A 17,445-nucleotide genomic window follows, 5' to 3' on the forward strand; every position below is an offset into this window, starting at 1 on the left:
GACCCAGCTGGAAGGCTGCCTGGGGAAGAGGTCCAGGATTCCTCAGCTGAGGGGGGCTGGAGAGGGGGAGATCGACAGGTCTGGAGGGTCCCCACTGTGGAGACCGAAGATGCTGACGGACGGCACACACAAGCCATTCCTCAGCAGCCCTGGTGCCCCGTCTGTGCCCCCACTAGACACACGGGTCCAGGTTGGGGTTCAGTCCAGGATCCGTGCTCAGCCCAGGATCAGGACTTGGCTGGGATCGGGGTTCTGTGTGAAGCTGGGGTTCAACCGAGACTTGGGGCACAGCCAGGGGCGGAGCTCTGGCTGGGGTTCAGTGTGCCCTCAGAGATCAGATCGGGGTCAGGACCGCAGCCTGGCATCAGGGCTCAGCCCAGAGTCAGGGTTTAGCTGGGGTTAGGGCTCGGCATTCTGGACCATCTCCTCCTGGTCCATTTCTCCCAGCTGGCTAGTCAGTACCACCCTCCCCACCACCTTCAGCGGGACAGCTTCTGGCTGGGCTGCAACAGAAAGGGATGCCATCTCCAGCTCGGTTTCCTCTCTGCTGCCCCTGGAGCCTGGGAAGGAGTGGGAGACCTGCCCACCCCACCCCACCCCCCCACACACACAAAGATGTGGCCCATCCCCCCACCTCCAGCTTCATCTGCACATCCTCCCGGGCTGTAGCCACACGGTCCAGGTGCTTGCTGGCCGACTCCACCTGGCTGCAGTAGCGGCCATAGACGAGGAATCTGCGGGAAGAGGACAGGTGGCCATGGAATGGCAGCTGGCACCGAGGTCAGGCAGATCTGGGTGTCAGTCCCAGCCCCACCTCTTCCCAGCTGCATGGCGCTGAGCCTCAGTCTCCCTGTCTGTAAAACGGTCATAACAATGGCACGCCACACACGCGCACACGCACACACATACACGTGGGGGTTTTATAGCATTAAATGAGATAAAGCACAAGAAGCTCTTATCAGAGCACCTGGTGTATCGTCTCTGCTCGATGTTCATTTATCTAATAAGCATTTATGGATCACCTACTGTGTGCCGAGCCCCATGTTAAGCACTTTAAGCATCAATTTACTCAATCCTCACCACAACCCCAGGAGATACGTTCCTGGATCACACTGATTTTATAGATGTGGAAGCAGAAGCACAGAGAGGTTAAGTGACTTTCCAACGCCACACAGCCCTCAAGGGGAAGAGCTGGGAATTTAACCAGAGATGGGCAGCCCCCTTGCCCACGAGCAAAGAAGGAAAATCCCTCTCTGTCCAGTGGTCTATGAGGGTCATCTTGGCCTCCCAAATGCCCACTCAGGCCAGGGTGACCTCCAGAGGTCTGGGCTGGCCAGCTGGGTCTCACCTCTCCTTGTATTTGATGAAGACCTGGTAGAGGGTGGGTGCACCGGGGTTGGCCAGGGCTTCCTTCATCTCCTTTAGGAAGTGGGTGTGCACGCGAAGCAGGTCCTACTCGGAGAGAGGGGTAAGGGCTGGGGCGGGAGCCTGGGGCTCGGGATGCCGGTGGGAGAAGCGTCATCCACCCACCCTATGTCATTCATCTTCCACCCCCCACACTCCGGGGACCGGCGAAGCCAGCAGACCATCCCCACTGGACAGAAGTCCGGGAGGGCGGGAGTCGGTCAGTTCACCTCAATGTTGATGAAGATGATCTCAACGTCTTGAGGTTTAAGGAACCGCTGCAAGGGCTTCATAAAATGCTGTGAGGGGGGAGACGATGAAGGATGAAGGAGTCCCAGAGAGACGGGGAGGGGGAGACAGAGACGGAAAAGGACGACCAGAAACACAGAGACTGAGCGTGAGAGAGAAATGTGTAGAGAGAAGGAGACAGAAGCAAGGAAACGGAAAAGGAGAGAAAAAAGAGATGGGAAAAAAGTCCACACGAAAACCTGTACAAGATTGTTCAGAGCAGAATTAGGCATCGTAGCCCCAAAGTGGACGCAACCCAGACGTCTGTCAACGGATGAATGAATAACAAAATGTGGTCCATCCATGAAAAGGAGTGAAGCATTGACACGTGCTACAATGTGGATGGATCTTGAAAACATGATGCTCAGTGAGAGAAGCCAGACACAAAGGACCACATCGTGTATGAGTCCATTTAAATGAAATGTCCAGAATAAGTAAATCCATAGAGACAGAAAGTAGATTAGCGGTTTGCCAGGAGCTGGGGAGAATGGGGATATAAGGGGTGATGGCTAAGGGATATGGCGTTTCTTTGGGGGATGATGAAAATGTTCTAAAGTTGCGAATTCCCTGGCGGTCCAGTGGTTAGGACTCCGCAGTCTCACTGCCGAGGGCCTGGGTTCAATCCCTGGTCTGAGAACTAAAGTCCCACAAGCCGCGCAGGGCAGCCCCCGGCCCGCTCCCCACCAAAAAAAAAAAAAAAATGTTCTAAAATTAAGCCGTGGTACACAGCATTGTAAATCAACTGTACTTCAATAAAAATGTTAAACTGTGGTGACGGTTGTACACCCTTGTGAATATACCAAAAAAACATTAAATTATAGATGTTAAATGGGTGAAATGTATGGTATATTGATTAAATCTCAACAAAACGGTTAAAAAAAAAAGATGGCCAAAGGACAAAGAGGAACTAGAAAGTGAGAGACAGTAATAGAGATAGACGGACAGAGATGAGGATACAGGAAAACATAGAGACAGGGATAAAGAGACACAGAAGGAGAGAGAGATAAACAGAGGAAGAAGTAGGGAGAGACACAGAAGGACCAGAGACGAGGAGAGACAGAGAAATACAAAGCAGTGGGACGGACGCCGCCTCTCCGCTCCGCGCATGCGCATGGCAGGGGCGGGGCCTGAGCATCGCACCTGCTGGATGGAGCCCAGCGTGTCCGCGTACTTCTCTTCCGTCTGCTGGATCTCCCGCAGACAGCAGCACCGCTTGTCATACTCTGTCATCTTGGGCTGAGAGCGGAGAGGAGAGGCCCGTGTTGGGGTGTCCGGGGCCGCGCCCCACCCATGCGCCTGCCCCGCCCGGCCCTGCTCTCCCACACACCGGCATGGGCACCGGCTCCGTGCGCATGAGGTCCTCGTACACCTCGTCGCCCTCGGCCTCCTCGTTCTCCACGCAGTCGTACAGGTCCTCATCCTCCTCCACCGTGTCGCTGCGGAGGCGGAGTCAGGCAGGGCCAGGGGATTCCCCCAGACCAGGGACCCTTCTGATCCCCTGGGGCAGGGTCCTCGGCCCCTCAGACGCTACAGGGCAGGGTCCCATCCCCCCAGACCCCCTGGGGCAGAGCCATGTGCCCTCAGACACTCAGAGCAGGATGCTGATCCCCTCAGAGCCCCTGGGGCAGGGTCGTGGTCCCAGACACTCACTCAATCTGGTCGGACAGGCCACTGTAGATGTCCTCATCACCCACACTCTCCTCCTCAGTGGGGAAAGGCCTGGGGGAACCAGGACGGTGTGAGCCAGAGGCCGGAGGGCCAGGTGGGGAGGGAGCTTCCAGGAGGAGGAGGAGGATTGGGGCCAAATGGGTCCAGAGCTGTCGGCTCAGATAGTTACTCACATGATCCCCTTGTTCTGGGCAATTGGGGTCCAGGACAGAGCGGACAGAGTGTAGATGACCTGTGACAAGGGCCAAGGCTGCTCAGCAAGCCCCTTGCCCACCCACATGCCAGAACACAGCCTCCAAGCACCTGACCTTGAGGTTAGACCCCGTGCCCCTGGGAGCCTGATTTGGGATTTTCCCACCTTCCCATTCCCAGACGTCAGCATGTCAGCGTTCCTTAAACTGAGCACCCACCACTTGAACCCCCTGTTCTATTCAATCCTCATAATCACTCAGAGAGGATGGAGTGATGTTACTTCCAAGTTAGACAAGGGACTTAAGGCTCAGAGAGGCGTGGCCACATATCTGAGGTCACACAGCAATTGGTGGAGCAAGGACTCAAACTCAGTTCCACATGTCCTAAGCCAGGCTCTTTGCACCTGGCGTACAGCTTGGTCTGGCCCATCAGTCCTTCCCCAGTAGCCTTTGGCTTGCCCAGTGTAGATGTTCATGGAAATGAATTGAAATCCAATCTTTGGGCTCTCTGTGTCCAGCTCACAGGCAGCTCAGTCCCAGCTCACCTTGCCGAAATCCTGCACATCAAAGAGGTCGAAGACCTCAAAGAGCTCACTCCGCTTGAGGCCAAACTTCTCATAGCAGGTAGACAGGAAGGTGCGGATATTCTTGAGGCACAGGAACTGTGGAGAGATAAATGAGAATGGACAAAACATAATGGGACAGGGGAGAAGCTGACCCTTGGCCATCTGGCTTGGGGACTGGAACAGAAGAGGAAAAAGAAGGCACAGCCCCCCCCCCCTCCAAATGAGTAAAGATCAAGCTGTACCTGAAGCCAGTATACCCCTGAATTTTTTTTTATTGAGGTAAAATTCATAAGATATAAAGTTAACCATTAACAGATAACAAAATGTGGTGTATATACATACATTTGGAATGTTACTCAGCCATTAAAAAGGAATGAAATTTTGATTTATACTACAACACAGGTAAACCTTGAGAACTATGCTAAGTGAAATAAGCCAGACACAGAAAGATGAATATTGTATGATACCATCCACATGAGGTCCCTAGAATAGGCACAGCCATAGAGACAGAAAGTATGGTGCTGGGTAACAGAGGCTGAGGGAGACGAATACGGAGTTAGTGTTTAATGGGGACAGAGTTTCTGTCGGGGAAGATGAAAAAGTTTTGCATATAGTGGCAACAGTTACACATCATTGTGAATGTATTAAACGCCACTGAATTGTACACTTACAAATGGTTAAAATGACAAATATTATCATTTTATCTATATATAAATTAGTCATGTATTTTACATAAAATGTTATTTATAATTATAAAATATATTTATATCATTATATTTTATAATGATAAATATTATGTATAGTTTACCACACTAAGAAAATTTAACCATTAACCATTTTATTTATCTTTTTAATTAATTTGTATTGGAGTCGAGTTGATTTACAATGTGGTGTTCGTTTCTGCTGTACAGCAAAGTGAATCAGTTATACACATGCGCATATCCACTCTTTTCTAGATTCTGTTCCCATAGAGGTCATTACAGAGCACTGAGTAGAGTTCCCTGTGCTATACAGTAGGTTCTTATCGGTTATCTATGTTATAACCACTAACCATTTTAAAATGTACACCTCAGTGGCGTGTAATACAATATTGTGCCATCATCAGCCTGTCTAGTTTCAAGACAATTTATCACCCAAAAGGAAACCGTGCATTAAGTGATGCAGTCACTGTACATTCCTCGCTCTCCTCCCTTCTCCCTGGAAACCACTCATCTGCTGTCTGTCTCTATGTATGTACCTATGTCCATCAATTGATACTGGATACACAAAATGAGGCGCCGCCAAACAGTAGAATACAATTCAGCCACAAAAAGGGGTGAAGCAATGATATACGCCGCGAAGGGGATGGTCCTCAAAAACATGATGCTCTGTGAAAGATGTCAGACACAAAAGGTGACATATTGTGTGGTTCCATTTATATGAAATATCCCTGACAAGGACCCACCATATAGCGCAGGGAACTATATTCAATATCTTGTAATAACCTATAATGGGAAAGCATCTGAAAATGTATATCTATATATATATATATATAATATATATATATAGTGAATTGTACTCTTACAAATGGTTAAAATGACAAATATCATTTTATTCACACATATCCGTCATATATCTTTATATAAAATTTTATTTATAATTATAAAATATATTTATATCATTTTACTTATATGTATAATGATAAAAATTATGTATAGTTTACCACAATAAAAAAGTTTAACCATTAACCATTTTATTTATTTTTTAAATTAATTTTTACTGGAGTATAGTTGATTTACAATGTTGTGTTATACATACATACATACATATATATGTATGTATGTATGTATAACTGAATCGCCTTGCTGTACACTTGAAACTAACACCACATTGTAAATTAACCATACTTACATTTTTTTTAATCAAAAAATAAAAGAAATATCCTTGAACTTTTCAATTTCATGAGCCAACACATTCTCTTTTTGTTTAAACCAGTTTGGGTTGTGATTTGCAGCCAAAAGATTCTAGGTGGTATCTCAGTTAAACGTACAAGATGTCATCCTGGCTTTGGGGGGGTGGTTTGTGAAGTAAACAAGCCCTCACGTCCTTGCATTTGCCCATCATCAGCTCATCAAATGTCCCAATGGGATCAACTGTCTCAATCTGTCTCAGATTCTAAAGGATTCTAACCAACCTCCCCACCACCAGCCTCCCCCAGCACGCGGAGCTGCCCTCTCCCATGGCCCCCGGCACTCTCAAGGAACTCGGCGTGGACCAAGATTCCTGAAGCATATTCATCAGGAGAGCTGGCTAAAATGCACCTTGCAAAGCCACATATTGTGTGGCTGCTTTCATATGACATGTCCAGGCCAGGCAAATCCAAACAAATGGACTATTACTCAGCCATAGAAAGGAACAAAGTACTGTTTCACGCCATTATGTGAATGAATCTTGAAGACATCATGCTCTGTTAAAGAAGCCAGTCACAAAAGGCCACATAGTGTATGATCCCATTTATATGAAACGTCCTGAATAGGCAAATCCTTAGAGACAGAAAGTAAGTTAGTGGTTTCCAGGAGCTGGGGAGCGGGCAGAATGCTTAATGGATACGGGATTTCTTTCTTTTCCTTTTTTTTTTTTTTTGGCCGTGCCACGAGGCTTGCAGCATCTTAGTTCCTTGACCAGGGATTGAACCCCGGCCACGGCAGTGAAAGCGCCGAGTCCTAAACACTGGACCGCAAGGGAACTCCCTGGATATGGGATTTCTTTTGGGGGTGATGAAAATGTTCTAGAATTAGACAGTGGTGAAGGTTGCACAACTTTGTGAATATATTAAAAACCACTGGACTGTACACTTTAACATGGAGAATTTTATAGTATATGAATTATATCTCAGTTTTTTAAAAGTGCATCTTCCAGGTTCATCCCCTCATACTACTCAGCCAAACTCCGCTGGACACCCGAGTCAGGTCCCACCCCTCCTCTGCCCACAGCCCTCCAGGGCTCCACCCTCCTTCAGGTAAAAGCCAAAGTCCTCCCCATGGTCCGCAAGGTCCGGCACGACCTGCCCCGTCCCCTCCCTGCCCTCCCCTCCTCCCTCTCTCCCCCTCACTTACTCTGCTCCAGCCACAAGGGGTGCCTCACTGTTCCTGCAACACACCTGCCCCAGGACCCTTGCACTGGCTGTTCCCTCTACTTGGAATGCACTGCTTGGACACTGAATGGTGTCCCCTCCAAAACTCATGTGTTGAAATCCTAACCCCCAGGACCTCAGGATGTGATTATATTTGGATGTAGGGCCTTTAAAGAGATAATTAAGGTAAAGTGGGATCATATAGTTGGGCCCCTAATCCAATCTGACTGGTGTCCTTATGAGAAGAGGAGATTAGGACACAGACGCACACAGAGGGAAGATCATGTGAGGACACAGGGAGAAGGTGGCTGTCTGCAAGCCAAGGAGAGAGGCCTCAGAAGAAACCAAACCTGCTGACACCTGGACTTCCAGCCTCCAGAACTGTGAGAGGACACATTTCTGTTGTTTAAGCCCCCAGGTGTGTGGTACTTTGTTACAGCAGCCCGGACAAACTGTTACAGCAGCCCAGACAAACTCATATACTCCGATGTGCACAAGGTTCCTGGCCCACCTTCTTCAAGCCGTTCCTCAAAGGTCACTTTCTCCCTGAGGCCTCCTCTGACCACCCTATTTTAAATTGCAACCCCCTCCTCTGGCATTTTCCATCCCCTCCAACTGTGTTTCATTTCTTTCTTTTGTTGTTCATCTCCCCCAAATCAAATGTCAGTTTCAGGAGAGCAGGGCCATTGTTTTGTTTCTTGGTGGACATCCAGCATCTAGAATAGACCCTTGATAGATATTTGTTGGATGGATGGATGACAGTGAGGGCCTGGAAATCTGTGTGTTTAACAAGCTCTCCAGGCAAATCCCAGGTACTTACTAACCCCTATTCTGTAGTGCTACAGTAACAAAATTTGCATTTTGGGGATGCCTACTTCACGCGTTTGGGCACTCAGACTTATTCCATTCTCCTGATAACCCCGTGAGTTTTTAATGCCCATTTTACCTCTGAACAAGCAGACTCAGAGGGGGAAGAAAAGTTGTCCAAGATTATTAACAGCAAGAGTAAGTCTGTGGCTGGGACTTCCCTGGAGGTCCAGTGGTTAAGGCTCCACTCTTCCACTGCAGGGGGCACGGGTTTGATCCCTGGTCAGGGGACTAAGATCCCGCATGCCATGCTGCATGGCCAAAAAAAAGAAAACATATGTATGCATAGGGAACTCTGCTCAATATTACGTAACAACCTAAATGGGAAAAGAATTTGAAAAAAATAGATACATGTATATGTATAACTGAATCTAAAATGTAGGTGTAAGACCCTGGTTATAATTTTACTCAGTGTCATTAATTCCTTTGTATCTAAAAATTATAGATTTTTGGAGGCTATTCTGCCTCAATATTTGTGGATGTTTTTGCTCGCACGCATGTGTCCACATTTAAGTCAGGTCAGAAATGATTAAAATGATGAATAAAGAAAATTTATTTTTAAAATTAAAAAATATATATATCGTATTTATATAAGAGGTATCATGGAATCCTTGCAACAATCCTGCAAAGTGATTATGATCATTATCCTTGTTTTACAGATATGGAAACTGAGGCAGGGACAGGCAGCTGGGGTGCAAACTCAGGCAGCTGCATTTATGAATCAATTCAATACACACTGTTCTTTGTATCTGTGTATCTCACACTTTCATCTTCAGATTGTATCTTCTTCTCAATTATTGCCACATCCACAGCCTACCTAAGCCATTCTATGTGGAACATGGACTTTAAATTAACTTTAACATAAATTAATGTGTTTAAGGAGAGAACATCCTACTCTCAAAGGAAGCCAGGATTAAGTGCTATAAGCAGAAACCAGTGTAAAATAAATATGATGTAAACAGTGTTATACATCATATTTATTAGCTGGATCCTGTTGCTTTCCCAAGGCCTGTTCTGTCAAAAAGAGATTAACAACTATGACAGTTGCATAAAAGACACAGTAGCAATTCAACATCCATTTATGTTCAAATAAAGAGAGGAAAAAGAACCCTTGGCAAAGTAGGAATGGAAAGGAACTTCTGTAACCTGATAAAGAGCATCTTGAAAAAAACCTTCAACCTTTGTATTAAGTCAAAAGCAAAACATTATACTTAAAGAGAGAATGCTGCAAAGATTTTTTTTTAAATAAGAACAAAGGCAAGGGTGCCCGCTGACCATTCCTATTAACTATACTAAAGATCTTAGCCTGCGTTGTAAGACAAGACAAAGTAATAAAAGGAAAGACAGAAAAGAAAGAAATATCAGTATAATGCTCATTTTTGCAGACACTATGATTGCCAACATAGATAAGCCCGAAAGAATATACACATAAATAACTGGAATTAATAAAATAGCAATGTTGGGCTTCCCTGGTGGCGCAGTGGTTGAGAATCCGCCTGCCGATGCAGGGGTCACGGGTTCGTGCCCCGGTCCGGGAGGATCCCACGTGCCGCGGAGCGGCTGGGCCCGTGAGCCATGGCCGCTAAACCTGCGTGTCCGGACCCTGTGCTCCGCAACGGGAGAGGCCACAACAGTGAGAGGCCCGCATACCGCAAAAAATAAAATAAAATAAAATAGCAATGTTACTGAACACAAAATCAACACACAAGGTTTATTGCATGATGGTACATCAGCAACAATCAACTGGAAAATGTGTCTTTTTTTCAAGATTACATTTGCAAAATTTTCGAACAAGCAAAACTAACCTATAGTGATAGAAATCAGATCAGTGGTTGCTTCTGTGGTGGGGAGGGTGGTAGAGGGCGACTCAGAAAGGCCACAAGTGATAGAAAAGTTCTGTATCTTGATAAGGGTACGGATTGCATAAGGACACACATTTGCTAGAACTGATTGGATGGTAAATTGAAGAACTGAGTATTTTTGTGTATGAAAATTGGACTTCAACTTTAAATGGATAGCATTTCCCAGTGCCTAAAAAATGTAAAACAGGGCTTCCCTGGTGGTGCAGTGGTTGGGAGTCCGCCTGCCGATGCAGGGGACACGGGTTCGTGCCCCGGTCCGGGAAGACCCCACGTGCCGCGGAGCGGCTGGGCCCGTGAGCCATGGCCGCCGGGCCTGCGCATCCGGAGCCTGTGCTCCGCAATGGGAGAGGCCACAACAGTGAGAGGCCCGCGTACCGCAAAAAAAAAAAAAAAAAAAAAAATGTAAAACAAACAATCGAACAAAAAAGCTGATTAATATCTAACTCATCTAACAAAAGAAGTACAAATCCTTTAGGGAATACATTATAAAATTTTACGGAAAGATATGAAGGAAGATCTAAATAAATAGAGTGAAATATAGACTAATTCTTATCTAGAAAGACTCAGTATTTTTAAAATTTCAGCCGTCTCCAAAATTGAGCTATAGATTCAATGTAATTTCTATTAAAAGCTCAGAATGGTTTTTCATTGAACATCTTTCATGTGACCATCACTGAACTCCAGGGCTTTCTCTCAAACCTACTGTCTTCAATCCCTGGAGCCAGTAGGAATATACTGGGATGGTAAAGCAGGGAACAGGATGGAGAATAAATTCCCAAAGCATACAAGAAGGGAATTCCCTGGTGGTCCAGTGGTTAGGACTCCACACTCTCACTGCCAAGGGCCTGGGTTGAATCCCTGGTCGGGGAGCTAAGATGCCTCAAGCCCCAGCAGTGCAGCCAAAAAAAAAAAAAAAAAAAAAAAAGATACAAGAAGATCCTACTTGCTGTGTGTCTTTGGGCAAATCACCTCCCCTCTCTGAACCTGTTATGAAAGTTCCTAAAAAATGGACCATCATAATGCCTACTGTTGTTGTAATATGATAGAATAATGCATGTAAAGGGCTTGGCATGGTGTGAGCCCTCAATATCTGGAAATGATCATTATCATCCTCACTACCATCAACATCACGATTATCACCATAATCATACCCATCCTTGTCACCATTACCGTCATGATTAGCACATCATCACTGTTATTATCACCACCATCATCATCATCACCATCACCATCATCATCATCAATGTCACCATCATAATCACCACTACCACCACCATCATCATTACCGTCATCGTCTTCACCATCATCACCATCACCGTCATCATCTGTGACCTGCTCTGTCCCCTCCATCAGAAGGAAGCAGGACCCAGAGTTGAGGCATCTCTGGAGTCTGGATGTGGTGGCATGTAGTAATGCCCAACTAGAGTTTATTGGATAAATAAACAACATGGGGATAACTAGAGGAGAGTCTGGACTTCTTTTCCCACCCAGGGTCGGGTTTTCAGAACAACGCACCGCCCTTTCATTACCATCAACTTCTTCATTTACAGCTGCGGAAACAGGTTCCTTCATCCCACCAGTGGGCACTTCAAACTGAATAGGTTCAAGGCGGACATCATGGCTACTTTAAGCCCACTCCTACTCCAGGCTCTCCATCTCCACACAGAGACTCGGCTGAGAGACCCAGGATGATTCTTTACACTCCCCAAGCATCATAATCAAGTTAGATTACGTTTATGGATTATTTTCTCCAAACCAGGAATGCATCTAAGTGTTTTGCAAGTATCGGTTCATTTAATCCGTTTGAAAAGATACATGCACCCAATGTTCACAGCAGCACTATTTACAATAGCCAAGACAGGCAAGCAACTTAAATGTCCATCAACAGATGAACGGATAAAGAAGATGTGGTACGTATACGCAACAGAATATTACTCCACCATAAAAAAGAATGAAATAATGCCATTTGCAGCAACATGGATGGACCTAGAGATTATCATACAAAGTGAAGTAAATCAGACAAAGACAAATACCATATGATATCCCTTATAAGTGGAATCTAAGAAAAGGATACAAATGAACTTATTGCCAAAACAGAAACAGACTCATAGGCTTAGAAAACAAATTTATGGCTACCAAAGGGTAAAGGGGGGGAGGGATGAATTAGGAGTTTCAGATTAACAGATACACACTACTATATATAAAATAGATAATCAACAAGATCCTACTGTATAGCACAGGGAACTCTACTCAATATTTTGTAATAACCTCTATGGGAAAAGAATCTGAATCACTTTGCTGTACACCTGAAACTAGGACAACATTGTAAATCAACTATACTCCAATGTAAAATTTAAAAAATTTTTAATTCATTTTATCCTCCCCTTCCAGTCAATCAAGAGGTACTTCAGATTCACCATCCAAACTACCTCTCAATCCAAGCCCTTCTCACCATTTCCGTTGTCAAATCCTAGAGCAGCCACCACCATCTCTCACTTTTCTGACTGTATTAGCCTCTTCAGTGGTCTCCCTAATCCATGTTTCACCCCTCCCAGCCCACCTCCACACAGCCAGTCTGACCATGAAACCTTGCCATGGTCACCCATCGACCTCAAAATAAAGTTCAACCTCACCGTGGCCTGCAAGATTTGGTCCCTGTGGAATTCTGCAAGAACTATCTTTTTTCTCACGCTACCTCCCCTACCTCGGCTCCAACTTGGTAAAGGTGGTTTCCCCACCCTACATGCAACATATTTTATGTTTTCTTTGCCTCAATGCCTTGTTCCCTCTGCCGGAATGCCCCTTGTGATCTTTTACATATAGATTTCAGCTCCTACCATCTAGAAGTGGAGTCGATTTTCCCATCTTCTGCGTCTGGGCTGGTCTCGTGACTGACTCTGGCCAATAGAAAGTAGCGGAAGTCACACTGTGTGAGTTTTGAGCTTAGGCAATCAGACCACAGGGCAACCTCTGCTCTGTCTTTCTTGAAACACTGTTGCCAAATGAAAGAACTCAGGTTAACCTACTGGAGGATGAGTAGCAAGGTGGAGCAGAGACCAGCAGGCTTTTGGAGGCTGCAAGGACGCAGGAAAACACCTGGTCAGCTCCCTTTGGGGTCTGTGGCACCTCCATCCGTCCAGTCGGGGGACTCTAGTGGGCTCTCCCTTCCTAGCTCTCTTTTCCTTTATTTTTGTGATAATAGACTTTATTTTTGAGAGCAGTTTTAGCCTCACAGAAAAACTGAATGGAAGGTAGAGAGACTTCTCATACACCCCTCTACCTCAATGCATGTGTAGCCTCCCCCATCACCCACATCCCTCGCCAGAGAGGGTACATTTGTTACAATCGATGAACCTACATTGACACATCATCACCCAGAATCCTAGTCGACATTAGGGTTCACTCTCAGTGTTGTACATTCTATGGATTTGGACCAATGAATAATGACATGTGTCCACCATTATAGTATCATACAGAATATTTTCACTGCCCTAAAAACCCTCTGTGGTCCATGCATTCATCCTTCCCTCACTTTAAGCCCTGGCAACCCCTGATCTTTTTACTGTCTCCATAGTTTTGCCTTTTCCAGAATGTCCTAAAGTTGGAATCATACCATACACAGCCTTGCAGATTGGCTTCTTCCACTTAGTAATACACATTTAAGGGTCCTCCGTGTCTTTTCATGGCTTGACAGTTCATTTCTTTTAGCGCCAAATAACATTCCATTGTCTGAATGTACCAAAGTCTAACCATTCATCTACCCAAAGTCGTCTCTGAAGAGTAGCTAGGTGAATCAAAACTGCCTGCAGGGGCCAACCCCTGCCCTCCGGAGGCTCCAGCCCTTCGTAGGAGGCACCATTTATTGAGAACTGAGCCTTTTCCAAATCTTACACTAAGAGTCTGACATGCACGGTTTTGTTTGTTTGTTTGTTTCTTTGTTGGCTGCATGGCATGCAGGATCTTAGTTCCCCGACCAGGAATTGAACCCTCGTCCCCTGCAGTAGAAGTGGATTCTTAACCATTGCAACGCCAGGGAAGTCCCCGACATGCACAGTTTTGTTTAATTCTCCCAACAAAGTTGCTACTGAGATCTAATAACTAATAATGTTATTAGTTGCAGGCTCTAAGAACATCTGCCCTTCCAGTTATCCAAACCCAAAACATTGGAGTGGTCTTGACTATTTCTCTCTTACTCCACTTCCAATCCATTAGCAAAAACGTATTGGTTCCGTTGGTATATTTCTCTATTTCTCTTTTACTCCACTTTCGATCCATTCCAAAATCCTATCGGTATATATTCAAAATATACCCAGAATCCCACTCACTTCTGTCCACCTCTACTGGTCCAAGCCATCATCATCACTCACCTGGATAACTGTGATGGCCTCCCCAGTGGACTCCTTGCTTCTTTTTCTTTAAAAAAAAATTTTTTTGGCCACACAGCATGCGGGATCTTAGTTCCCCAACCAGGGATCGAACCCGCGCCCCATGCAGGGGAAGCGGAGTCTTAACTACTGGACCACCAGAGAAGTCCAGGACTCCTTTCTTCTGCTTCTGGGCCCCTATAATTTATTTTCAACCCAGCAGCCAGAGTAATATTGTCATAACTCTCCCAAGACAATCCACCCAGATACAAACCCAAGTCCACTCTGCAGCTCACAAGACCTGCACAACCTTTCCCTGTCACCTCCCTGCCCTCACCTCCTCCCTATCGTCACTATTCCTAGAACGTATCAGACACGATTCAGCCCCAGGACCTTTGCACGGACTATTCTCTTCTTAGAATGTCCATCCCCCCATTAACCTGGTGCCTCCCTTCCTTGTCTCTTTTGGGCTTTTGATGAAATGTCACTTCTCAGGGAGAACTTCCCAACCACTCTATTTAAAATCGTAGGGAATTCCCTGGTGGTCCAGTGGTTAGGACTCAGCGCTTTCACTGCTGTGGGCCCAGGTTCAATCCCTGGTCCGGGAACTAAGATCTTGCAAGCCATGTGGCGCCGCCCAAACAATAAAGTAAAATAGGGCTTCCCTGGTGGCGCAGTGGTTGAGAATCCGCCTGCCGATGCAGGAGACACGGGTTCGTGCCCTGGTCCGGGAAAATCCCACATGCCGCGGAGCAACTAAGCCCGTGAGCCATGGCCGCTGAGCCTGTGCGTCCTGAGCCTGTGCTCCGCAACGGGAGAGGCCACAACAGTGAGAGGCCCGCGTACCGCAAAAAACAAACAAAAAAAAAAACAAAAAAAACAAAAAAAAAAAAAATAAATAAAGTAAAATAAAATTGTAACACACGTGTATTTCACTTATTTATTTTGTTATTGTCTGTCTGTATCCCCCCACCCCAACCCTCCCACACACACTAGGACGTCAGCTCCACGAGGGCAGGATGCTCTGTGTATCTGGTTCACTGCTGTAGCCTCAACACCTAGTACAATGCCTGGCACACAGTAGGTGCTCAAAAAAAGTTGGTGAAGAAGTGAAACCCCATTTGACAGATGGGACAACTGAGGCTCAGAAAGGAGATATCCCCTTCCCGAGGATGCACAGGTAGAAATGGGAAGCCAGATACCAGCTCTCTGGGTCCAGAGGTCATGCTCCTCACCCGACCTCTTCAAACCACGCCAGGCTGCCTCATGGTGCCACATCGCAGGTGGCATTTGGGGGGGGGGTTCAGCACATAACAGGAACCATATGTACCACTCGCCAGCCCAGCAGCCTTTGCAAGGTCATGGGCTGACTCCAGACAGGACTGGTGGTTCACCAGGGCCAACAGAACACATGGCCCTGTCTGGCCTAGGGAGGAAGTTCCCTGCTGACCTCAGGAAGATGAGCTGAGACTTCAGACTGCTTCCCCCCAGTCATGTGACACCTCAAACGGGGAAAGGGGGTATGACTCATCAGCCCCCTGGCTGGAGTAGGGCCAGCTAAAGCAAGGGGCTCCCTCCGACAGCAGGAATGACAGAGGTTAGACCACTGGAAGGACTTTCCTAGTAGCCTGAAGTGTGGGTGAAGGTGGCAAAGGACAGGAGACCCTTTGAACAAATGTAGGAGGGGCATGGGAGACTATTTCCGCCCTGTTGGGAGAGGGGGGCAACCCCCTCAGTTCCCCTCCTCTTCCCTTCAGAACCTCAGAGTCAGGCTGGCATCTTGCCCATATGCAAATCAGCACCCAGACACTTCCCCTTTGCCTGCAGTTCCCCCAACATCACTGCCCCTGCCCCAGACAAAGAAAGAGCTGAAAAGTTTGGCCAGTTCACCACCCTCTTTCAGGGAACCAGTGTGCAGGGACAGAGGCCCCTTTGGGGGGTGGAGATGGGGGGACAGGAGATGGGGGGCATGGAGCAGGAGAGGGAACCCAGAGCTGAGCCCATGAGTGCAGGAGCCAGCTTCCCCACACCCACCCCAGCCCCAAGGAGCCTACCGGAAACAGGAAATGCCTGTTACCAGGGTTTGCTCCGGGGGAGTCGAGAAAGGGAGGCCCTCTGTGTTCAGCCCTTGCAGCCCCTTAATCTCGAGGTTGCACAACTTCATTCTGCGGACCAGAGAGGGTGGGTGTGCTGTGCACCCTTTTCGAAGGCTGCAAGCAGAGGTGCAGAGTATAAACGCCTCTTCCTGGCCTTCAAAACCCACCCTGCTCCCGCCGTCTCTCTCTTCTCCCCTCCCCTCCCACCCCAGCACACGCTCAACATCTCACTGCCAGTCCAGGGGGGTCAGACGGACAGAGTCTGACTCCGAGCCCAGCCACTGCAAGCTGAGGGACCATGGATGGGTCACTGTACCTCCTGGTGCCTCTGTTTCCTCATCATCACCATGGGAATAAAAATACTCACTGAATCTCCACTCTAGCCCCTGGCCCACCAGTCAGGATCATACATTCATTCAGCAAGCTTGTATCGAGTGCCTACCGAATACCAAGCCCTGGGACCTGTCGGCAGCCAGACAGAACGCTGTCCCCACAGAGCTTACAGTCTAGTAGCAAGGCAGATGCCAAGCAGAGAGGCACATGAGTCACTGGTTGATCACCACTGTGGTAAGCATGCATGTGAACAAGCACGGAGCCCTGTGGGATCTGGTTGAGGGGGAGATGAGTCTGGTAAAGCCAAAACTCAGAGACGAAGCAAAGAGAAGACACAGTCCAGGAAAGCCTTGCGCACAGCCAGTGGGGAAAGGTCAAATGGTGCGACCACTTTGTAAAAGTGGTTTGGCAGTTTCTTAACAAGCTAGGCGTGCACTTCCTATATGACCTATTCCATCCCCAGGCGTTTACCCTAGAGAAATGAAAGCAAGTGTTTATACAAATGTCCAGAGAAGTTTTATTTGCCAAAAAGTGGAGGCAACCCAAACGCCCATGGATGGGAGAACAGATAAGCAAACTTAGTAAGTCCATGCAATGGAATACTACTCTGCCATAATAAGGAATAAAGAACTAAGACACGCAACTGTTCAGTGACTTGCAAAAAAATTATGCTGAGTGAAAGAATCAGCCTCAA

At 46.9% G+C, this 17,445-nt stretch overlaps 1 protein-coding gene across 2 annotated transcripts in view; it reads right to left on the reverse strand.

The window, feature by feature from the left end:
• The window catches only part of VAV1 (vav guanine nucleotide exchange factor 1), a 53,056-nt gene that overhangs the window by 20,699 nt on the left and 14,912 nt on the right, over window positions 1-17,445 (reverse strand). For both annotated transcript variants that reach the window (XM_067032993.1, XM_059062670.2), the window contains exons 2-9: window positions 4,097-4,213; window positions 3,534-3,592; window positions 3,343-3,411; window positions 3,020-3,128; window positions 2,833-2,928; window positions 1,635-1,703; window positions 1,349-1,452; window positions 635-734 (exon numbers count right to left, since the gene is read on the reverse strand). In XM_067032993.1, coding sequence (XP_066889094.1) covers window positions 635-734; window positions 1,349-1,452; window positions 1,635-1,703; window positions 2,833-2,928; window positions 3,020-3,128; window positions 3,343-3,411; window positions 3,534-3,592; window positions 4,097-4,213 — 723 coding nt within the window. The remainder of the gene's footprint in view (window positions 1-634; window positions 735-1,348; window positions 1,453-1,634; window positions 1,704-2,832; window positions 2,929-3,019; window positions 3,129-3,342; window positions 3,412-3,533; window positions 3,593-4,096; window positions 4,214-17,445) is intronic.

Source organism: Kogia breviceps, chromosome 4 (genome assembly GCF_026419965.1).
Source record: "Kogia breviceps isolate mKogBre1 chromosome 4, mKogBre1 haplotype 1, whole genome shotgun sequence".
NCBI classification, from domain to species: Eukaryota; Metazoa; Chordata; class Mammalia; order Artiodactyla; family Physeteridae; genus Kogia; species Kogia breviceps.